This window comes from Lepisosteus oculatus, chromosome 17 (genome assembly GCF_040954835.1).
Source record: "Lepisosteus oculatus isolate fLepOcu1 chromosome 17, fLepOcu1.hap2, whole genome shotgun sequence".
Taxonomy (NCBI): Eukaryota; Metazoa; Chordata; class Actinopteri; order Semionotiformes; family Lepisosteidae; genus Lepisosteus; species Lepisosteus oculatus.
This window is the reverse complement of record NC_090712.1, coordinates 9,013,758-9,039,193: the sequence shown is the minus strand read 5'-3', so window position 1 is coordinate 9,039,193 and position 25,436 is coordinate 9,013,758. Positions and strand designations below refer to the sequence as shown.

General features: G+C 39.7%; 1 protein-coding gene across 2 annotated transcripts in view; it reads right to left on the bottom strand.

The window, feature by feature from the left end:
- LOC102686847 (sprouty-related, EVH1 domain-containing protein 2) overlaps positions 1 to 17,010 on the bottom strand; it is a 42,737-nt gene extending 25,727 nt beyond the window's left edge. Inside the window, exon 1 of one of the 2 annotated variants that reach the window (XM_015362827.2) lies at positions 16,543 to 17,010. In XM_015362827.2, the coding sequence (XP_015218313.1) occupies positions 16,543 to 16,568 (26 nt within the window). In that variant the 5' untranslated portion in view covers positions 16,569 to 17,010. Of the gene's footprint in view, positions 1 to 2,021; positions 2,171 to 16,542 lie in introns of those variants that run through there. The other variant, XM_015362828.2, reaches the window with a different exon arrangement.
- Between the last annotated feature and the right edge of the window lie 8,426 nt (positions 17,011 to 25,436).

Genomic DNA, 25,436 nt, shown 5'->3' with positions numbered 1-25,436 from the left:
ACTCACCTGTCAAAGATTACAGAATCACAAGACCTAAGTTAAAAAAAAGTTTAAAAATCACACACTCAGGGCAAAACATCAAAACAGCATGTAATAGGAAATAGGAGACATTCACACCCACTGAAGGCAAAAGCAAAGGAACTCATTTTATTGGTGGCTGAGAGCAGAACGTGTTGAGCAGAGAGGTGCTCTCACTCTAGGGACTCTTTTCCCAGGGCAGAATGCATGTCTCATCAAGTGTAAGAGGACAAGATCCCCAATGAGGATTGTTTTCCTGTTGGTGCCGATCCTGAGCACCTTACAGAGACCTTGGACATTCCCACATTCTCGTGGTAGATTACAGGAACGCCCCCTCACCACTGGAGGCGCCACGTCCTCCACGCGCCATTACCACACGCAGATGAGTGCTGGGCAGAAGTCTGGGGCATCACTTTCAGGGCCCTCACGCATCCTCCAAGTGCCACTTTTAACTGCACCCCATTCCTCTTGAGCATCCTCATCCTTTTTGTGTGAGCAAAAAAGGTTTGGAAACATCTCTAGAATACCCCTGGGTCCTCACTTTATTCATAATGACAGGCAGGGTGTCCAGAAATTGAGCCATCCTGAAGGGAATGGTTCCTACTTAAATAAACTGACCATGTGCCCCTTTTGAGTGCCTGGGGTGTCTTACACCACACACACCCACGTTCACGTACACCGTACATTCCCTGGTCTGGGGGATTCAGCTGCCTTTCCTCGGTCCTTCCCTGTTCTCTATCTAGCACGTGTCATGCTTTCATGTGGGGAGTCTTACTCTAGCAGCTGTTCTCCGGCCAAGAAGAGAAAATGAAAACTATTTTTTAAGTATACTTGGTGAATGTATAAGCTTTCAAATTTGCAACGAATCAAACTGCAGAGATTAATTTAAATTGGTTTAGGATGGTATAGATCCATTCCGGTATGTATACTGTACTGACAATCCAAAAGAGGTAATAAAATAACCTAGATGTTTCAAAAGAGGTTCAAATATCAATATTCCTACGGAAAAACTTTCAAAGCAACTTTATTATTTGAGTAAGTTACTGCCTAATTCTGAACTAGTTTATTAACAAAAATAAATAACGAATGAAGTTTGAATTAAAACCCAGAATATAATGTACGTTACAAAAAAAAGAGTTTGCATAACTTAAAAGGCAAAATAACTCATACGTATTTAATCAAGAGCTCCTTCTTGTGACCAGTTTTTAGTCTAGGTCACTACTGTTACATAATTGGTACAGTTTTAGCTTTAACACCCACAAGCGACAAACAGGATAACTCAAAATGGGCAGAGGGTGCCTGCCTTAAACATAGAACCTCTGCAGCATTTTCTATTCTTATTTCAGAATTATCCATCAGCAAGAAAAACCTTCACAACTGAAATAAAGTATTATAGAAAAAGATTGCGTCCGCTTCAATTCTATATATAGTAATTGGCGGTTTTCCTCCTCCTGTTTGTGTATTACACAGGGTCCTGTAGCCCTAAACGGCATTATAAAATTAAGGTAATGATTCTTTTACATGGTTTTGAAACACATCACTGAGATTTAACACGCACGTATATCATGTTTCCTTTAGAGATTCAGGCATTTTTAAGCAGGTGACAAGAAATCCATTCCAACGGAGGAGAGGAGGGACTTTCTCAGAAAAGCAACGGCACGGGGATTATTTTGTAGATGGGGATGCTATACAGCTAGCAGTAACAGTACGTATTTAAATGGTAAGGCTACACACAACCATAAAAAATGAAACCCTAGAAATACTGAAGGAAGCAGGTCTATTTCCTCCATTCAAATATCAGCAACAGATCCCCACTAAAGGAAAATGCAGCTGACGAGGTCCTCATTGACCCTGGCATTGCATTTTCAGCTTTAGCTGCTATTCATCAGCACTGCATTCAATGCACTACAAGGCAACAGCAACACGTCCGGAACCATCTTTAGATAAGACGTTTATAAGCTAAGAAACATTGCAGGGGGGGAAAAAAAGTGACCCGGGCTTACCTTCTGGAATCTGACATTTCTCTACATCTCTTGGTGAACAACGTGAAATTCAAGAAACAAAATTTCCCTGTAAATTCCCATAATTAACGTTACGCAGTTCGCAATCAGCACAACCATCTTTAGCTGCACTGATTCGAGGCTGTTTGCCTAAAGTGCTTCCCCACATATGATTCAGTCTCCTTGACAAACACACAGTATTGTAGAGTATGAGTCATCAAACGGCCATTCCGCATTCACACGGGCCTGCAGTGTCAGTACACCACGCTCACAGCCTTTTTCACAGACACTACTGTGGAGGAGCCGGGGAAGAGCGGACTAAATAGGCTAGAAAAAGAAACCCAGGACCCCGAAATGATAAAATGAACCTCCGTCTGCAGAGGAACAACATTAAGAAAACAATGCGGGGGAAAATATCAAAAACCATCTGAAAAACAAAATCCCAGCCTAAAGGAAAGCAAGGCTGATTTGTATTACAACTAAAAACAGTTAAGGCATTGCTTTCGCAATCCAGTGGCCTGGACCTTCAAGGGAGACAGCAGGCCTTAGGGTAGGATATGATCCTTTTTTTTTTACCAAAACTGTGTTTACCATAATTACTACTTGATTGCTCTGTATTAAGAGTGGGATCCAACTGTAAATGTGGTTGTCAAATAAGCTTTCAAGCACAAGCCAATGTTTCCGAACTGGAAAAGCTCAAACCTTGGGCTAGGAAGACATGAAATACATTTCAAGTAAAATGAAATTATTCTGTACCAACAACTTACTGTACATGTTCGGTGTTAAAAGCAATTATATACCGAGGAACAGATGCGTATTATTTTTTCCACTGGGGCAACACATCAAGAAAAGGATTTTCAAGTTAACTCCACCGATATCAAACTAAGTTTTACACCTTTCCTCTCAAAAAAGGAAGTAATTTAAAACATTTGCACTATGGAAATTCCTATTTTAAATTTGCTCTTCTCCATATGTTTTAAAGGGGGAATTTAAGACTGTAATTGTTTAAGACTTCTTTGTAAAAAAAGGCTCAAGCCCAACAATAGGAAAATGACTTTTTAAGGAAGGATTTGATTAGGACAAAGATTTCCATTGTGTTCGAAGTATTTCCCAATGAAAACAATGCTACCCTTTCAACTGGGAAAGTACGTACCCTACCTTTAGGAAAGCAGAGCTGTATTGACAGATGAATCTAATGAATTTGCTTTCCATTTTTCATACTGAACCCACTCTATGTGATAACCCACTCTATGTGATAACCATGAATTAAAAAATATTAAGCAATGAGAACATAATTACGAAAAATACATCCAGAACATTTTGCTTTAAAATACCACCTTTGTGAGTTCAAACATTTAGTGATGGGGCTGGGAGGGAGAACAGTATTGTCCGTTATAGGACTGGGGGTTTGGAAACATTAGCGTAGAAGACTCTCACTAACGCTTTGTGAGACCAGAACCCTGGAACATTTTACCCTCTCCCACCAAGCCCAGAATGAATAAGGACTGGGACCAGCATGGCTTTGGAGTTCAATCAGTGAACAGGATACCATACACAGTATATTAAGCTGTAAATTCTACATGTTGAACCATAAATGTCTGGATACTAAAAGTTTCAAACTAAGCACATATGTTGTTTCTAAATGCATTATTCAATGCATTAAATTAGGAAACTGTATTGAATGCATTATAAATTATTCCTACTTAGTTTAAATGTTTCTTTGAACCTATAAGTAGCAAGCACCCCATGTGTCCTGGCCAAATTTCCCATTCGCCCTTACCAATCCTGGCCTCCTAATTAACCCCATCTCTGAACTGGCTTCATTACTCTGTTCTCCTCCCCACTGAGCGCTGGTGTGTGGTGGGTGTACTGCGTGCACTATGGCTGCTATTGCATCACCCAGGTGGGGGCGCACACTGGTGGTGGTGGATATGAGTCCCCATTTCCTGGAAAACGCTTTGTCTGGAGTGTCCAGAAAAACACTATACAAGTGTAAGGAATTATTATTGATTATTATTATTATCCTAATAGATTATTATACCAAGTGGAGAAAGTTCAGCTAAGAACACTCTTGAATGTTGGACTGACTAAATTGTTTTTTAATTGAAATTTCATTCTTATATTAATGAAGTACACTACAATCTATGAAACTAAAAATGATCTATTTATTAATCTATGGAAGTACACTGTCCGTTTAAAAAGGTCCCCCCCTCGTCCCCCACTACTTACACTCCACCAAATATACAACCCAAAACCCATAAGGAAGAATCAGACGGCTATGACAGGAGCTCTGTGAAATAAGAATTTGACCTTGTCAGGCCTCTGCTCTTACCCCTGGCCACCATGGATCCAAGCAGTGGAGAGCTCCATACAAAAGTATCAGGGCAGCAGGTCGGGAGTTCAGAAGCTCCCAACGCCAACATTTTTTCACCTGTGGTGAGCCCAGCCAACAAAATGTGTCATGAAAGACCAAGATCAGAGTTATTATTCAGCAAAAGTACAAGGCTACAGCAGCAGTACAGCATAGTGGGCAAGTCCCTGAGATCATAACTGGGTGCGTTGTGTGTTCAACTCCCCCAGCGGCAGACAGGCGAAGTGTGCCATTTGCTCCAGTCCACCAAGCTGGATAGATATTGATAAGGACCACCATTTGCTGGTGCTGATCCCCGTGATGGACAGGTATCCCATCCAGGGGGGGAGTCACGCACTCCTCTTGCTTAACACCATGGAAAGTAAACTCTGGCCTAATGAGTTGGTAGGTTTGAGGATGTAAATTATCTACTTAGCTACAGAAAGAAATATCATGACTCGGAATAGTAGAAACAGTTTGTAGTTTCCAATATACAACCATATCTGGACGGTCCCAAAACATTTGAGTGTCCACAGGTGCCCAAATATTACACTGAGGGGATTTAAGAGACCAGCTTCGTTAAACAATTTCAAGTATGCATGGTCAGATTCTGATTTTTAGAAGCCCAATTTACACTGTCCCGAATGTTATCCCAGGAAATGTCTTCCTCCATCAACTATCTCAAAACGTAACTGCTGCTAAGACTGATGATGATGATGATGATGTTATCCGGTCAGTCGGATCCGACTCTCTGCAATTCTATAGGCCATCTCTCGCCACACTTTCCGGTCTTGGACTTTCTCTTCCAGGTGTTCTATGCCTAAGCCACTGTCCGTTATGATGGCGTTGAGCCACCGCGTTCTTTGGCGGCCTCGTCTTCTTGTCCCACTGACCATTCCAAGCATCATTGCTTTCTCCAATGAATCTGATCGCATCACGTGACCAAAATAAGTGAGCCGGAGTCTGGTGATCTTTCCCTCAAGCGAAATTTCTGGCTTGATGCGCTCCAGAACCTCTTTATTGGGGACCCTTGCTGTCCTTGGTATCCGTAACAGGCTGCTAAGACTACAAAGCCTCTAAAAGAAAACAGAAAAGGACAATCCCTTCATATTACCCTTGATGTCCCGCAGACATTGTACTGGTTAAAAAACTGGCTCCCCATTGTCACACCAGACATGCAAGTCATTAAAAGAGGAACTAGCAGGTAGCTTGGTTTTGGAATAGCTATTCTTGGAATGACTAAAAAATATCTGCTCAACTGCAAACCCCTTTATCACTCCAAAGTGAAGTAGGAGAATTATGTGCAAGACGAATACCATGTTTTCTGGGACTTTGCATGTCTTTCCACTTAATGTCAAGTACTGAAATTACATGGCCAAAATGCAATCTACAACTTCTAAGTGGAACACTAGAACAAAGCAAACCTTGAAGTCTAAATGATCAGGCCAGGGATTCAAGTGGACTCCAAGATGCAGGACTGTCAGGATTAAACCAAACAGTGATCACAAAATGAATTAGCTAATATAAAATTTTGAATTTGGCAGGGATATATGGAGAATTTACTGTGTGGTCCCAACCTGTTCCATATGAATCTGGAAATTCAAGTATGCAAGTTTATTCCAATACTTTCATGGAGGGCAAAAAAAGGATTTCATAGATCTAAAAAAAATTAAAGCAAAGAATCCCATTTGTTTACGGAATGAAAACAGAAGCCAGCAAAGAACTGGAGCAGTATCTTATCAGTTTATGTCAAACGTTTTACGTTTGGATATGTTATTAAAGCTGTTTCTTTAATGAAGTAAATTTCCATACCAAATTTTCTGAATCTAAAGTGATTTTGTCAATATACAATAAGGCAAATTAAGGAGTAAACTGGAATTATCCAAGGTTAAATGTAAAAGTTGTAATGTGGACTAAAACAACTAGTTTTATACCATGGTGATAGAGAATCAACAAAAATAGTAGATGAAGCAAAAAACTGTCAACATATAACTAATCAGCAGAGTGAAATTTTGTGCCATCTGCTTAAAGAAATGGGAGAAGATTTGCCTTGTTGTCAAGCTCCATTAGAATTCAGGTACTGAAATATTTCAATTCAAGAAATGTATTTTTGTATAAATAAGAAACCTAAAATAAAACAAGTACCCAGGTAAAGCAAAGGGTGATGGTATGCTTTTCATCAGTACGAAAACAAGAACAGAGTTACAAGTAATAGGTTTATTCCATGCTGAAAAAAAGAAGAAAGAGAACACAACGTTTCGGCCGTGGAGCCTTCTTCAGGTTGACACCTGAAGAAGGCTCCACGGCCGAAACGTTGTGTTCTCTTTCTTCTTTTTTCAGCATGGAATAAACCTATTACTTGTTCCTTTGCAGCCTACGCATGCTGACGCAGCTACCCACCTGAACTACAAGAACAGAGTTAGTTTTTTTCTTGACATTTAGACCCTAGTGTATACCTCCAAAGATGAGACAGTTATGTCCACAATTAAAACATCTGCTGTTGCAAAGAGTAGACAACAGCATACAATCTGTAGTCACTTAACACAGACCCAGTTGCAGGACTGGGGTACACCCTAGGTCGCATTTAAAAGAAGTAAGCAGAATAGGCAAGTGATAAAAAAAAGTTAAACTTAGAACTGATGTGCCAGAACTGAAGTCTGTTACAGGCAATGAGAAGCAAAGGATCTTCTTAAAGTCACAAACTCCTAAGGACTTAAACCAAACAAATCTACTTTTAAAACATGCAATTGCCTAAGCAAGTAATGAATTTCAGAAACATGTAGTGCAAGTAAGACGACTTTTGTCCTTTAATCTGTGATAATTTACAAGATAATTGGGTCGCTGACACCATACTCTTAAACTGTCAGAATGCAGAATTAAAGTTATTTATTCTTTCAAATTAAAAACGTGAGAAAATCCTGAGTGCAGTAGACAGCAAAGACAAGCTCGTGCCATTTTATTGCATTTGAGAAAAAAGTATGGATCTTGTTCTTTTCTTCAAAGGACCTATTTACATTGTTATCCGCCTACCGAACATTAACAGTTGCTTCTTTCTGTGTGTATTTCATTAATATAATTGGCTGCTAATTAAATTTCAACAGGCAAAAAAGTTTTAAAAAATTTCTGGACTGCATTGATTTAACACCCAAAACACAATTGTTCAAACAGAAAGGACAGTTTCAGTTTTTCTCCTGATGTGGTCAAAATAGACCTTATATTCATTCATACCAGGCTCTTGTGTTTTGACACTGTAAATCCACTTTTATTCATTGTTAATATCAGGACACTTCAGTGGCGCCATGTAATGCTCCCTTTGTTTTGTACAGTTTGTCGGGTTTTAGAAGATGATATGTGGGCAATTACGTTTTTTCCTCTTCTTTCTTTGTTTTTACTTTGAGTCAAACCAGATCCCTTTGAAGGCAGGCAGGCAGTAGCTGCTGCAGGCAGCTCCCAGACCCAAAAACACACATGAAAGAAAACAAAGGCAGGGTAATCAAAAAGTTATCAGCCCTGAGTTGTTTCCGACCTCTTGGCAGGTGGGTTCAGCAGTTGCACAGATAACCCGATAAGAAGAGGCTGCTACTTCCCCTCCGATAAGCCCACTCCTTACACTCCAACCTAGCCAAACAAAAAAGAAAGCAGTAAAGGAGTGAACAGTGTAGTCAGGGGCACTAAAACCAAACTGCTTTGTTACCCAAAGTGCTGCCAACTAATTTTCCAACCCACATTAGTTAAGGAAATGGCATTTCATCTCAATGAACCAAAGGGCCCTTTCATTAGACAGCCATATAGTCATATTTCTTAAATTTCACAAAGCAATATCAGACAACATAGGATTAAAAATGAACTGTATGTGTTGCAAGAACCGGTTTAAAATATTTAAAGAGTTCTATGGTCTGCAGCATTTTTTTCCTTATAGCTTAATCAAAAAAGCAATCAAAAGACCAGTTTTTCTTTAGTGTGCATAAAAAGTGGATTTGGGGCATAAGCGTCAAGAGTACCTTGCACAGCAAGATTGGCCTTTTCCTATGCATTTATAAACCTTATCTATAGATAAGGCCTCTGCATCGCCTTCACAAGAGCCACACACCTACATTTTGCACAGTCCTGCAAAACAAAGTGAGTCATTTTAAACAGCATTAATGCTTGAAAGAACATTTTTCTATAAAGTAAGGGGCTTTTAAAAAACAGAAAAAACCTCAAAAGCAATTCAGATCAGAAAAGGTTTTACATCACAGATCACCATTTCTGATTGTTTTTGAATCAAGAAGAATGTAAAGTGTGGCTAGATCCAATGTAATCAGCACTGTTAAAAGATACACAAACCATAAAATCTATATATACACAAGAGATTACATTAAAAACAGGCCTAAAATAAAAATCCCAACAACGGACCTGCAATATCATCGGCTGACATGTCAGGCTACAACAGACCACCACTGGATGAACAAAGTGCCACATCTGGAAGAAGAATGACTAGGATATGTTTCTACATGACCAGTCAAGACAAACATCGAGAGAGAACATTAAGTAGCACGGGACTGCACTGGTCTCCAAATGTATTCTAAAAAAGCCATATACGCATTTAGGTCTAGCCCTTATAAGACTAAGCTCTTTCCCGAGAAGCAGAGCACTCTAAGAGACTGCACTTAAAGGCCCAAACATTGTGTTCCCAAAAACACCACATTATACCTATGACTGAAATATAGTATATCTAAGAGAGAAGTATATATATATAAGAGTGCCAATGGTTTATCAGTCGTATCTAGTACTGATAATCTGCTTAAAACAATCATGTGCATTTCATAAAGAAAAAGAATTACTACAAGTAATATAAATCTAACATCCACACTGATTCTTTTTGTCCTTTTTGACACTTAATTGCAGCACTTTTAATTTCCTTACATTATGGGATAAAAAAAACCTAAAAGAATGAGAAAATAAGAAAAACGTAATGTGTCAAAGCAGGAAAATTAGCTCAGCGACCTCATGTTCCCTGGAAACGATAACTGTGAAGCTTTTTTCTCCCAGAAATTTCCATCATGGAATTATTTTGTATTTCTTTTTATATTAGATGTGTTTTAGCTTTTTGTGCTTCCTTTTAAAAAAAAAGAACAGAATGCAAAGACATTTAAAGAGAAATACCTCTATACTTGCTTCTCAGGAATTAACAGCAGGAAAATGCACCGAATGCTGGTTTAGATAAAATGCTGCAACATTAAGAACGGTACTTTCATGCATTAAGAAAAATCTGTTTCCCTTCTTCATAACCTAAACCCTATTGCCCAATAGTTCTGTACATCCATTTACTTTTAGAAGCAATCAGAAGACTCATGGATCTGCCCTTTTTATTTCTGCACTTGAAAACCTTTCGGCCGATTACTAGAATGGTCTTCCAGTAACATGTTCTTATATTTAGCTTTAACACTACTGGCAATAGTGCTTAAAATAAGAGTCATGATGGAACACTGCCACCAGACATGAAGCTCAGGAAAGAGACACAAAGCATGGATGAAAAAAAAAAACGTTTGATATGCTACCAGACCAAAGCCTATACAGAAAGAAAAACAAAGAAAAAAGAAACCATTCCCATTCATGAGTCCTGCTGATCATTTGGGAGACTCCTCTCCAGTATTTTCTATTCAAAAGAAACACCCTGGGCCTGAGTCATAGAAAGACCAAAGGCCTTGTTTGTACAGGCATGTTTACAGTGCAGTTAAGCTGCTTGAGTAAATAAACTATAAACTTTATAGCATATGAACAAAAAAAGTTAAGAAAATTCCTAAAAATAAGTCATTTAAAAATGAGCAGGTACCAATATAATTTGAAGTGGCTTTTAACTTAACAGATGGTTGGTAAATTGGTCTGTTTTTAACTCTTCACATTCACTTGCTGGGTGAATTCTGTGGGCACCACTATGTATATTGGGCAAAAGCAGGGTTATTTTCCTCCTGGATAGACATGAAAAGGGGTTTATTCCTCCTTAGAACAACTTGGCATTAGCAGACGTCAAGGTTTCTCGACAGCAGTAATTCATGTATATAACAAGCATCACTGTGACTAATGAGAAGCAATCTGTTCAATGCAGTTAATTTGCAGCAATACTATAGAAGATATCCATGTTACCTTTTCTGTCTTCATTGCAGGATAATCTCTTAAATATGCTGTGATAATTACAATTTTAGAGTGTTTCTAGCTCCTTAAAATAATTAGATCCTTTTATCATACAGAAGGATGGGCAATGCTTACATACTGCATATGTTCCTGGTGCTCCAAAGAAATGTGCATAGAATTAAGGTTCACCTGTACTTACTTGGACCTGGTTAAGCGATCAGCACACTAATCAAGGCATTTCCTGGGCAGTAGTGCTGCCAAAGAAGGAATGAAATACAAGAAAAAACACTTTATTGTGCAGGTAGATAATGGGCAATTATATTTGTGTAACAGGGTTCACTAGTGATGATAACCCTGTTAGGGTGATGAAACCCCCTTGAACTTAAAAGGCGTTTCTAAGTCAGGTTTGTCTTTTGGCTGCGTGTGTTTGACACAGGTGTGCGCAGCTTCAGGGTTCAGAGAAACCCGAGAGGTGATTATTAAATACAAGTTACATCAGGGAGCCATCAATGAAGAGTTTTCCAGATTATCACTGTCTGTACAAGTCTGCAAACAGAGCCAACAAACTTGAATGGATGTAGAATATAAACTATAAACCAAAAATTGAACTATACATAAAATTGACTCAATTGTTACTTTACCAAGTTTCCATTGCCCTATGTAAGCCTATCATAGCATATGAAAAAATGTACCGTTTCAGTTCCAAGCCCATTGTACACATTACCAACATCATGCAATTCGTATTATTAAAAGATCGTAGTGTTCTTCACCTATGTGAGTCACCGACCATTTTTTTCATTTTCCAAATTCCTTTCATCTTCCTTGAAAACTCCAGAAGAAACTACAAATTGCTCCATTCATGTCCATATTTGCTGTTTACCAAAACTTGAACTGTGATAATGGCACAGTCAGGGCTAAAGTCGTGTACTGGGCCAGTAAGTAGCACTCAGTTACAATAAACAAAAACTCTTCAACCCTCTGATGTGGTAACCACAAAGAAAAAAGGACAGTGACCATCTTCACACCCACAAAACTATTAAATGTAAGAATTTTAAACTAGCTCAGAAAATTTTAGAACTTGATAATGTAATATCACCAAAAGCAAACTGGTGATAATATTGTCCGAGGGCAACTTTATCGTACATATGTCTTTCCCATCTGATGATAATAGAAGTAAGCAGATCTGTAGAAGCACTTACGGGGAGCTGGGAGTTATGGAAAAGTCATACACAGCACATCTGCTTAAAACTATTTAAAGAATAACATTATGACTATTACATTAAATTAAAATGTAGGGTTTACAAAATGCATTGCTATGCATTTTAATCTGGCAGACACTGTAAGCATTGTATTTATTTGACCCCCCTTCTACCACCACCACTACAGATGAGAAATACTGTAAATGTCATTTGGGGGAGCTAAAACTGCAACAGTAATGCATGCCAAAGGTATATTCAAATCTCAAGATCTGACAGCATATGGAAATACATTTTTCTTAATACTTTGAATAATGGATTGAAAGCTTGGCGCCAGGAAACATCAGCCCAGAGTCCTCTTCCCCTTCTGCTCTCACACACCTGATCAGCGACACAGCTGCGTGCAGCAGAGCTCTTATTAAAATGTGTTGATGGGCCCAGCTATTGGCTGAGGGCAGGTTTCTATTCAGGCTTTTTTCTTTTTGGATGTTTAACCCCTTGCGTCCAGGTAGGCTTCTCCAGACAAAAGATGCGCTCATTCTCTAGAAGTCCAAATCATTATTCAGAACAAGGAAAGCTGATTCAATGAAAATGGTGTATTCATGGCTCTACAGTGTGCATATTATGGCTACATTAACGATAATGGGGAGTATATGGCCATAATTGAGAAAGTGATGAAAAGGGTAGCAAAATGCCAATGGCAACTCAGTGTGTTTCTTCTAAATAAACAGTGAAATATGTCAAGAAGAGGACACAAGTGGGAACTACAAGCAGATGCACTTAAAATTAAGAACAGGAGTATGTGAAAGTATAGAAGAGGCAATCCAACTATGCTGCTGAAGATAAAACACTCGTTTCTTTCAAGAAAAGGCTTGATGAGATCCTTGGATCAGTTACCTACCAAAACTGCTAAACGGTCCAAATGCTCCTCCTCTCATTTGTTCTTATACCATAAGCAGGTAATGTAAGCATGTCTACTTGGGGCCCTTTTTGTTTTAATTTCCAGTCCTACTGTGAAATAGTGCCTTGTACATTTCTGATATCCCAGTGCCTGGGACGAAAAAGTGGCACACTAACTCGCACAAGAGGGATGATCTGAAATCAATCCAGTTATATAAGGCTGGAAACAGGAGAGGGACAAAATGACCTTTTCTGAATGTCACTTTCTGTTATTGTTTTTGTTTTTATCGACAGAGCTGGAGCTGCAGTGGTTGAGGAGCATCATTTCTGTAATCAATGCAGCTACTGAGGCTTGCGGTGCCACTGTTAAAAAGGGAGCACGCAGAGTTTGAGTTTAATGTGCACCCAAGAATGACTCTGTAGTAAATTATATATCTAGGGTTGATGCTACATTGCATGGTCGAGTGGGCTACCAAAAGAGGAATTATGGTATTCCACCAGTAATTTTCAGCTGCCCACAGTTTCAATGTCTAAACATTCCCATTTAATGCCCTCTCTTATTCATAAATGCAAGCGTTACGTTTACTGCATGAGACAATGGTGTAGTGAATAAAAGGTTCAATGGGGGGAAAAAACTATTGCAAAAAACACAATCTTTGCACACATTACATGTTCTGTCAGATTAAAAATACTGTTCGAACACTCTGGCTGCAGATAAATGGTGACAGTCGTGCCTATAACAGTCACATCTTTGGGTGTAAATTTGTCAATGGAATCGTACACTATTTAACATCATGTGGCACCCTGTGTATACATAAGAACGAGAAAAACTAAGACAAATGTCTTAAATACACAAGTCACTTAAATGTTAAAACTCCTCTTTATCCAAATGTGCTGAAAATACTCCAAACAGGACATGCGATAAACATGAAAGTCTTATTTTAAATGGAGAAATGTGTCCACTCTCTGACCAGGTTGACACTGGTTTCTTTGTTCAGGTTTCATAAGCCAGATGGAAGCAAAGGAGCACCTTATGGCTACCTTAAGCAGCTCACCCACGGCTCTCAAGAGCAGAGGGCAAAATAACCAGCACCACAGGTATCTTACCTCTTAGCTGTGCTCATGAAGGTAAAGGCTATTTGGAAGCTGGTTTTGGACATGATCTTACCCGCACACTGAGGATAGGCCTACACAATTCCAAATGGGGGGTCAAAAGCAAGTTCACTTCACTATTCCCAGACAAAAGGGTTGCTTGAAAGCTACTCCTTCTTCTCTATACTCTTCCACTACCTTCCGTAAGGATGAAAATAAATATTTTATATTGCGACTTCCATGATACCATTTCAAGGTGATTTCCAATAAAACAAAGCAAAAATATTTGAAACACACGAACACGCACCATAACAAATGAAGCAATTAAACACTAGGCTATAAAGGTAATTTTTTAAACAGGATTTTTTGATTAGGTCACTCTGGGAGATGAGAGGCTGGGAGATCATTCTCCTACACATCTTCGGAGGAACGGAACAAACAGCACAGCCTCCCAAGGAACATGGCCTTGTACTGGGAACAATCGGAAGGCCAGAGTCCAAGGAGCACAAGTGTGCACATGGAGTTTACAGCTGAAGTCAAGAGCCAAACCATTCAAACCCTTAAAGATGACTCCATCACCAGAGAGCGAACTCTCTTCAATAGATTTAATTAGTAGCCTGCACTATATTATAAGACGTAGACGTGTTTTAAAATAATGCAGTCAACTGCTTGGGCAGAGATTACCAGTGGGTTTTTTTATATCACTGAAAGGGACAGAAAAAGCCCAGAGAAGGGGGTGGGCTCTGATCAACTGAGCAACAAGAACAGTGGCCAACACTGACAGGTGAGTAAAGGGACTTATGTCTACACCTGGGTTATTTACTTTCACTCTTGACCTACTCAAACAATTAGAGAGAACTAACTTTCATGTACCTGGAGTACCCAGTTTTACTGTAGGGACTTTAGTGGGGGCAATCTTAGATAAGTAACTAGCTTCAGGGTGCAATAGGAGCTCCCTGTCTGGGACTGAAACCCACAACACCCACTGCAGTATCCAGAACCCTCATCACTACTCAGCTGCCACTCAACACCAGTTAACACAAGTACCCTTTCCTCCCTTAGCAGGTACACATCGTGCACCATAAATCAACACGTTTCTGGACCTTCCCATTTCCTGCTTGAGCTTGACTCATTTGTGTACTCGGCAGGGTGTGTGGGAATCCGATAACATGGTGTGTGACAAGTCATACAGTAATTACTTTCTATTACAGTTCGTAATTCTCTGAACCAATACCCAGGAGTTTAAAAAAAGAACCTGCTTCTGGTCCCCCCCAAAAAAGGGTGCTAATTGCATTTAGCACGACCGATTAAGTTACACTAGTTAGACAAAAATGACCGACAATGTCCTGAATTAGGTTACTAACGAATGGAATCGTCTTTCATTCCTAACGTTTGCGTATCTATTTAATTACAATGCAGGGTAAACTACCGTGGCGCCAAGGACAGGAGACACTTCTGTCGGAAGATAACGCGCGTTTTCCAGACCTTTAATGCGCACTTAAAACGGGGGTGTGAACCTGGCCAGTGTCTCCTGTGATCCTAATGACATTAAAGTGTAACAGCGATCCTCGCAGGGGGGGAGGGGGTACTGTTTTGCATCCTGCTGACTCTCAAGGTGCGGCAGGTCCAAGCATGAATGGAGGAGGCTGAAGGTTACCGCATTTGTGAATGACCAGGGTCATGTGACCGCCACCGCATTGTTCAAGAACACACCCACCCCTCCTCATGCCTGTAACTCAACGTGCGTTCGCGTTACCCATTAAACTGAACTGGACCGGACTGTGCCCATCACTCCACGGATTTCAATGATGCACAGATGCACTCTCTTAGGTTAAAAAAAAAACAATCGGAGAACGTCAGCTAACGTTTTCGAATAAAAGACACCCAACATATCTTGTCGCGCAAACCCTTTAATGACGTTTTAACACGCGTAGAATATTACAGTAGAGTCTCTTCCATTAATGCTACACTGTGAAAATAAACGCAGAAGTGTGATGTGGGTATTTAAGTTTCGGGTTCACTGTCCAAAGACCATCATTGTCGGGATCCGTCCTACAGCGGCATTATGAAACATTCAGGCTGAAGCAGCAAACCGTGCGTCTTCCAGCAAAATGAAAAAGGTGTTTTGGTTTTAAAAGTCAAAACTGCTTCCTGTAAACAGCAGCCCCCCCCGATATACACACCACCACACACACCGCTCCTCCGGGTCGCGTTTTTATGAATGAGTGCGGTATGCAAATGAGAGCGATTCAAGAAAAGAAATGGCGGATATTGCCTATCAGTTGATTCACTTCCACGGAGAGAAAGCCCCTTCTCATGCCTCGTCTTTGTCAAAACAAACACCACAAAGCCCGCAGGAGCGCCTGCCCTCTTCCCCGCACCTCGGCGCGCCGCCCGCTCCGCCAAGACGCACAACACAACCCGCAACGACAACAACACGGCGTCGGCGCCTGCACAGCGACCCGCAGGTCGTCCGCCACTTTCCTACGAAACCAAATCTGTTTACCGTTTATCCCTTTTTTTTCCACCAAATGTTTCCAATCCACCTCCACCCTCTCTGCCCCCCTCCTCTCTCTCCGCTCCGCTCTGAAGACTCGCTCTATGACAGAGAAAGAGGCCCGATCTTCCCCCTCTTCCCTGTCATGCCTGCGGCAGCACAAAGCTGTTCCCAACTCCGGAACAGTGCCGCAACTTGGCCAAACTTCACTTCTCCGAAACGCAAAGCCCAACAGCAGATGCAAAGTCGCAAGGAGAGCTTGACTAACAACCCCACCACACCACACCACACCACACACAAGACACACACCAGCTCCAGCTCCAGTGCAAAATCCACAAACAAGGGGAAAAAAAAAAGAAACAGCAACCAACTTACTCGTCTGGGTGTGTTTCTTCGGTCATTTTCTCTTTTCACCTACAATAATTTCCCACAGCGGGTGAACACTCGGCGCTCTTCATTTTCCTCTCTCCGGTGTTTTTCACATTGTACCGGTTTTCCTGTTGCTTTCTTGTTGCTGTTTTGGATGTGCAGGTCCACCGAATGTGTGATTTCCCCCCACACACACACACGTTTCCCCCTCCACCACCACCACCTCCTCCTCCTCGTCCTCCTCCTCCTCCCCTTTTTTTCCGCCTGCCGTGCTGGAGTGTGAATTTGATTACCGAAAGCCCGTCGTTGTGAGTGTGCGGTGATGTTGCTGAGGGTGGCCCCGTACGAGCCCCATCTCCTGTTACTCCATGTTGGATTCTCTCGGCAGCAGCGCCGCCGACACGGGAGGAGGAGAAGCAGGGCGGAAGCGATGACGTCAGCTTAGCAACCAGCTCGACTGCGGGCCGCCCGCCCGTGTCAAGAGACTGGAGAGCCGTAACCGTCCGCGGCAGCTCGTCGTCCGGGACACCTCTTCATGAAATAGTGCTAGGCTGTCGTGGGAGCCAAGTTATTCTAAAGACGGGTGCCATCCTGTTTCACGTCTAATTATAACTGCTCGTACTGAATAGACTGCTTCCCGGGCTTTGCGGATTTCCACGTTATGGCACCAGCGCAGCAATCATTTTGTTTTAGCCGTTCCTGCCAATAAAAGAATGTTTAATGGTAGAAACAACTGACTGAAAACAGCGAATAGACCGCACACATTACCGTGGGTGTTAAAATGGTTAAAGTTGGGGGAGTCTTAAAAGTTTTAAAAACGTTAATTTGGGCGTAGGTTTAGTTTATCGGCCCTTTTGAAAAACGTGCATGCATTGACACCACTAAAACGCCTCGTAGTACAGGCTTTTTGCCTTAACAGTTGCGTCGTACTTTATATTCTTCCCAACCACACACAAAAATATAAGACGATAATTTGCGAAATCGTCTTATTGAATTCTGCAGTATATCGGCAACTTTTGGAATCGAATAAGATCTGACTTTTTTGGACATAAAGGAGACTCTTCTCATGGTAAAGAGCAGAGAGTGAAGCCTATGCTTAATTTTAAGCAGATACCAGCAATTTGTTCTGTCACATTGATTGAAACGTATGTCCCAATTCCCGATGTCTCTCGTGGTGGTATTTATTTTTTTGCACTCCCTTCTAAGAACGCATGGGATTTTTAACCAAAATGTTTTGTCCTTCAACCGAGTGGCAGTCCAAATTTAACATACATCGTCTTTTAGAGTGCAATGGAATGCTTATTTGCAGGAATACTACAATATAGATACATTAAGGAAACACCGAACATTAACACAGGACAGCCACAGCAACAACATTGTTAAATAACACACAATTTAAATGCAAGTCAGCACACGCAGTGTGCAAAAAACATCAGCGTGAGTCGAAGATAGAGGTATAGAGTATAGAGTTCAATAATCTGACAGTGCAGGGGAAAGCTGTCGCTGTATCTGGACGTACTTGCCTTTATGCTCCTATAACGCTTACCAGAGGGAAGGGGAGACAAAAGTGAGAAACCAGGATGATTGTTATCTTTAGCAATCCTTCCAGCCTTGTAAAAATGTCCACAGCAGAGGGGGGCTAACTCGAAACATGGACTGGGCCAACCTGATCACTCCCTCTAATACCTTCGGGCCAGACAACGAGCTGCTGCCAAACCACATTGAAACGTCTTCTCATACCCCGTATATCAAGTGAAACGCTTAGAGTAGAAATACTACACTAGAAAAGACTGTGCAAACAAGTGGAAACATTGAGAAGATGTGTTTAACGTATTGAAGGTTAACCTGAAATACTGCAATTCTAACTAAAGACCTATTACAGACATGTTATTAATTACCCATGAGAGCAACACAGTTAAAAGAAGGTAGAGACCTTGCTTTGTAAGAATGAAATCCTCCAACAGGTCTTTAATTACCCATAAATAAGCAGTAGAGGTTCATCATATTCAAACTGTGTGAGAGAAGGTACTGAAGCCATTTCATAAATATTTACATTCAGTATTCTAGTGTATTACAAGACAAATTGCACAAAATGCAGGGGATGAGGTTCTGTCTTACAACTTTATTCAATTTTAGCCCCATTAAACTTGCAAAGGATGAAAATTGTTTTGTAAACTGAAGAACACCTTGCTGATTTCCCATGTGACATTATTCTGGGTAGAACCATCCTAGGCTTGGATTCCATTAACATCTCAATTGCAGACACTCAAAAATGGAACAACACAAGAACATAAAACAATCTCGATTGACTGCTCTTACACAATTTCTTTTCAGCCAGTTCTTGAAAGCCAGGGTACTGGCTTTGAAAACGTGGCAAACCTTGTTCCAGACTCCCACAACCCTTTGTGTAAACAGGTGTCTAGTTTTCTCAGTTTAATAATAATAATAATAATTGCTTACACTTATATAGCACTTTTCTAGACACTCCACTCAAAGCGCTTTACAGGTAATGGGAACTCCCCTCCACCACCACCAATGTGCAGCATCCACCTGGATGATGCAACAGCAGCCATAGTGCGCCAGAGCACTCACCACACATCAGGTATCAGTGGGGAGGAGAGCAGAGTAATGAAGCCAATTCATAGATGGGTATTATTAGGAGGCCATGATTGGTAAGGGCCAATGGGGAATTTGGCCAGGAATTTTAATGACCACAGAGAGTCAGGACCTCGGTTTTACATCTCATCCTTTATACTGGGGCATTAGGACCCACATGGACCACAGGGTAAGCACCCCCTGCTGGCCCCACTAACACCTCTTCCAGCAGCAACCTTAGTTTTCCCCAGGAGGTCTCCCATCCAGGTACTGACCAGGCTCACACCTGCTTAGCTTCAGTGGGCTGCCAGTTGTGAGTTGCAGGGTGATATGGCTGCTGGCCAGTTTACAGTGTACTTCCCTGTAGTTTCCACCCTTGCCCTCTAGATTGTGTTTCACCGTTGATTCCAAATAAACCCATCAGATTAATTGACTTTGTGACAGCTCTTCGTGTAAAAAAAAAAAATATATATATTTTTCTGTTATGTTTCTGCTAAAACAATTGTAAAGATGAAAGAACAGATTGGAGAGGTTCTTGGGGAGGAATTCCGTCTGTCTACAACTATCTGTCATTCCTGTACTGATGTAAACAACTCCCTACTTGAAGTGAAGCAGTTGTAGAGAGAAGCATTTATCTTCAACAACATGATGAACAGAAGGGAAATGTTATGAATTCCATGTAAAGACCTCCTTTAACTATACTGTTGTCTTTATTTTACTGTCTTGTTTGCAGTGGGATTTAGGTTGACTGTGTTGACCTCCACACTGTTATCCCCTATGACCCCAAAAAGATGGTATATTTATGAATCTATGAACTGGCTTCATAACTCTGCTTTCCTCCCCACTGATAGCTGATGTGTGGTGAGCGTTCTGGTGCACTATGGCTGGCGTCGCATCATCCAGGTGGGGGGGGGTCCCCATTACCTGTAAAGCGCTTTGAGTGGAGTGTCCAGAAAAGCGCTATATAAGTGTAAGCAATGTATTTATTAATTAATTAATTTATTTTTTTTTTACTGAAATACAATCATACATTCAATTAAAGTTGGTTTAATTTGATGTTCAATGTAAACGTGTTGTAGATGATATTGAAAAAGTGACTCGCCTTTATATATTACTGAAAACTTCAGTAAAATATCATGCTGACATCTTCATTATTGTGTACAATTTGAAACTTCAATTATGTTATAGGCTGGAAGTTGTGATGCAGTGATATGCATGTGGTCAATTTTTAAAGGTCATTCTAAAGGTGAACAGAAAGTTGCTGGTATACTAACAGGTGTTTTTCTTGTAACTAAGTTTGTGAAGAACAATAATTATTGTATTCCAACAGTAGCCTCAAATCGCTGGACACTCTGTTAATGTATTGCCGATAAATACAATGCCCTAATATCACACATATTTAAACATTTTGTTTTGTTAGAATTGATCAAGCATCTGCTCTGCTGGAATGGAATTCATAAAGAAAAGGACTTAGACTGCATGTCCCATGAGTTAAATGTATTTATCTAAGCATTAAAAGTCCTTGCTGATGCTCTTTTAAAGTTGTTTTACAAAGCTATCTTCTACTATCATCTGATAACTGTAGTTCTGTCTGGACTGCACATTAAAATACATAATACTCTGCTGTACAATCATATAAATCTGGTGTTTTGCATTATGTAAATATCCCCCCCCTCAGCATGTTCTAGGTGATGTAACAAAGAAGAAAATTATTAATTTGGTTCTTAATAATGAGGACATTTTACTGAACATTTTTGTTTTTCAGTTACATCAACCAGACAGGTATTATCCTGCCTGCTAGTTTAGGGTTGGAATAGGTTTGCTGTGAATGGAAAACAGCTCAATCAGATGAGGTAATGTTCAAGGTCAGAGAGCTTCAATTTCAGAGTGTAATGGGAAAGCTTTTGTCATACATTGCAACGTGTTTATGTTAGTAGCATCAATTGTATTTCAATTTCAAGTTAAAATGAACAAAATGTCTACATTTAAAACACAAAATATGGATTTCAAATCCTGTGATACAAAAAAAGGCTTTACTTGAAAACCATTACTTGAAAATCATTTTGGGTTCATTTTCTTACATATAATAAAAACAACCTTAATAGTTCCATGTAGGGTAGTTTAAGAAACTGTATTCATTAATATGCGATACGTTTGACAAACATTGGATTTTGTGCTCCACCTTGTGGTCTAGTAGTGCTACATAAGGAAGATGTTTGATGAAAGCTCATCAGGACAGAATAGTATTGTTTTTTTTTTTCGTTTTAATCCTTTATTTTGTTGGGTAAGTCAATTGATATGTCAATTGTCACTTACAGTGACAACCTAATAAAGAGTCTTACACTGATGTAGCCTTAAAAACAGAGTAGTGAAGGAAAACAAATGAACAACCATAAAATGTATGGTAACACAGTGATGTGGTATTAACATATACACGTCTGAGGCAGAAAATATTTAATTATGTACAACTTGAAAATCTGCAAATTACTCTGGTCACTAACAATTCAAATGAACTGTGTACCAAAAGCATAGCTGATCCTGTAGATCAACTATGATTAAATTCTGATTAAATAGTAGCTTTTGATCTCAGGTATGTGCCTTGAGAGAGGAATCACAGTGGTTGCAGAACGAAAAACTAACAAAAAGTAAAACCTCTTATCTGGCATGATATAAAACCAAATGAAGTTTTTTTTTGATTGAGCAGTTTTATTTAAACTTTGTTTCTCAGACATTGTAAATACTAATTCTCTGTTAGAGTTTTATTGCCACAAAACATTTAGTCCTGGTATAAAATCACATTAATTAAATGACAAGAGCTTACATAGTGTACATGACAAATGAATGTACTGTACAGCAGTGGGATGGCTATAATATGTATAGTTTTAAATATTATCCCAAACTATTTGGAATCTGTTCCAAACATTTAAGATTTAGGTTTGATGCCTTTTCTTTTGCCTGTGTGCAAAGCTAAGTATTACAGAGAGTCTCCCTGCTTTAGAGATTACTCACACTCTCGAAGGGCAAAGTTAGATTGCGCAGAGTGCAGACACATCTATGTATTCCTTAAACATATAGCTATTCCACGCACATCCAGCAGAGGGTACTAAAATATTTTGTATACTGAAAAAATGTAACTGAATACATGACAGCAATAGGTTCTTCAAATCTCCATTAAATATTTAAAAGAATGTCTCAATACCTATGCACATAAAGGACTTCAGTAGTGGTAAAATGTATTTCTCATTTCATGCCATTGCACTTAGTTTTAGTGACATTCCCCTGCACAGAATTACACCAAGAGTTGAACTGTTCACCCATCAATAGGGAGCATGAGACATGTTATGTTTACCCTACTGTTAGTGTGTCGTTACAATAGTAATCCTGCCCAGCATGAGAGGAACTGCAGTCTTAGACATCTGTGTGTGCAACACATTTTGCACATTTTGAGAAGTTTGAGTAGGTAGCTGAGTCACCAAGTGTAGGCTAGAAAGAAAGAGGTAAAGGTTTATTCCATGCTAAAAGGCAAAGAAAAGAAACACAATGTTTTGGCTGTGGAGCCCTCCTCAGGTGTGATGGCGTAGTGGGTCGCAGCAGAAATTGATGGAACAAGTTCAAGTAGTAGCTACAGTATATCAGCATGTGCATTAACGCAGACTGGTTTTTGGTGTAGTGCACCTCACTGCTGTCTGGGTACTGGCACTGTGTGCTCTCTGAATCTGCAAGTAACCGCTGTCTAATCCAGGGGCAGGGACAGAGCAGAGCTACAGTACAGTTGTCATATACTGTACATGCATGGCTGATGAACCACTGATGCGGAGCTTCCATCTGTGGGATGATCATTGAATGCCTCTAAATCAGAATCCCTCTTAAGAGGTGGGGAGTTGGAACAAAGAAGGAATTCTTCTTGCCCTGCAATCTGTACAGATTCTCAAGTTGTACATAATTAAATATTTTCTGCCTCATAAGCGTATATGCTAATACCACATCACTGTGCTACCATAAATTTTATGGTTGTTCATTTTTTTTCCTTCACTACTCTGTTTTTTAGGTTGTCTGTACCCCTTCGGTGCTGAGCATTAGAAAAAGGCTGGAAAGAGGAAAGAAAGGTTACAGCTAGTTAAAGCCATGCAGCTCATCTGGCTTATATGGTAGTTAGCAGATTACTGATCCAAGGATCTCATCCAAATGTTTCTGGAAGAAAGCCAAAGTCTCAGCTTCAGCTACACGACTAGGTAGCTTATTCCATACTCTCCTAACCCTTTGGATAAATAAGTGCTTTCTATTCTCAGTTGTAAGTGCACTTCCATGGACAGTAGGTTCCACCTGTGACCTCTAGTTCATGTTTCTCTGTTCATTTTGAAGAAGTCCACTGCATTGACCTTTGACCCAATGCCTTTGAGGATTTTGAATACTTGTATCAAGTGCCCTCATAGTTTTCTCTGCTCAGGACTAAAAAGGCTCTGAATTCCTTATGTTGGTGCCATAGACATGAAGTTACAGATTCCTTTCCCCCTTCATCACATAAACTTTCCTGTCCACTTTTTAGACATTTGACACATACTGTATGTGACTTTTTCTCCAGGTGCTGAGGGGCATTCTTGTGTACATCTACAGTATATATTACTCAACTGCACTCCGTAAGACCAAGAAACACGAAACATACATGACACTTCCAAACCCAGTTTCTGGGATTTAGAAATGATCCGTTTAGTTGTGTTTACTTATTAAAACACCCTTTTCTGTGCATATATTTTCCATCGAATCTTATTTTTTGAATGTTGTTCTTTTATGGAGGAATAGAGAGAGTGGAAAACAAAGGGCATCTGGAAGAGTGTCAACACGTTTATAAAAGAAAGCTGCTTCATAAAACTTCCATAACGGCAGAGCACTTTGCTGTTGCCGAAGGAGACTGAATTAGAAATGGAAAAAGACCAAAGGGCATCAAAAACGTGACATTTCTCCCCAAGACCAGGCTGTCTGCAGGGTACAGTTGGGACTGTTTGATCTTTGGCATTCCTTGACCTTTCAACCTTCTGTGACTTTTGCAACACGTCCGTAACACTAGCAACCTGGCTAAACAGTTACATTATTTTTTTATCTTTATTTTAAAGGCTATTAAAGGATCAGCAACATTCTAAACATATAACAAGCTTGCTGCCTTTCAAAGCATTAATAAGGAAAAAAAAAAGAACCTAAGACCCATGCAAAAAGCAATCAGCTTAACTGCATAGTCCCATAATTTATTGACCTCAAATCAGAGCTCATATAGTTCAAAGATCACAATAAACATTAGAAGATAAGAAAAAGCATAAATATATAAATCTAGTAGGGGTTAGCATTGATTTTGTTTACATTTTCTCCAACAAAAAGAATTTCAATCAAAATAAATTGAACGTGATTTGGAAAAGACAAAGCTAACTGACCTTTTCTGATCTTTTTAAGATCAGAGAGTATTTATAGATAAGGGGTTCATAACAACATATTGTGATGATTTCTATATATACATGACCTCTGACATAAACACAGGAGTAACTGGGAAATCATAAACTGACACAATAAGTGCAGTTCATGTTGTGAGTAGCATTCACGTGGATGACAGATAAGTAATTGGAACTCTGAGATTATATTTCAAAAAATTTTGTACAAAAAGGATGAAACACACATCAATGATCACTTTGAAAGAAAATAAACATTTCACATGTACAAAGGCCGTTTTGTAATGTGCAAAAAAAGGGATGTGGTGGGACTAGACATTACTATTTACTTAAAAAAAATGTGTATAAAGCACACAATATGCCCGAAGAACATACTGAACAAATATAGTTTGTATCAATCTTATTTTGAATATCTTCAAGCAAAGACCTAAAAATTATTGTATATTTTATACTTATTATACATTATTGTATATATTTATTATATACAAATAATGCAATACATTAATATCACACAGTCCCCTAAGAAGAAAACAAATAATGGGTCATTGCTTTTTATTTATACAGTATTGCATCTGCACATACTGTGACACCCGGCACTCACCAGGACCCAGGACTCACCAGTGACCAACAGTTTTCAAGTCTTTGAGATGGCCCTTTGTTGCCTATATTGCAATACAGCTATGTCCAACTAACCCAAATGATCCTTTGAAAACATGAAAATAAAGCAGTAAATGTACACCGTCATTTATATAGAATTGTATGTTCAGTATTTAAGGACGTGGATGTAAGGTTGTGTGATTTAAGTAGCACTGAGTTCTTTAAAATGAAAGGTGAAAGTGTCCTTTTTCCTGTTCCATAATATTGGTAACA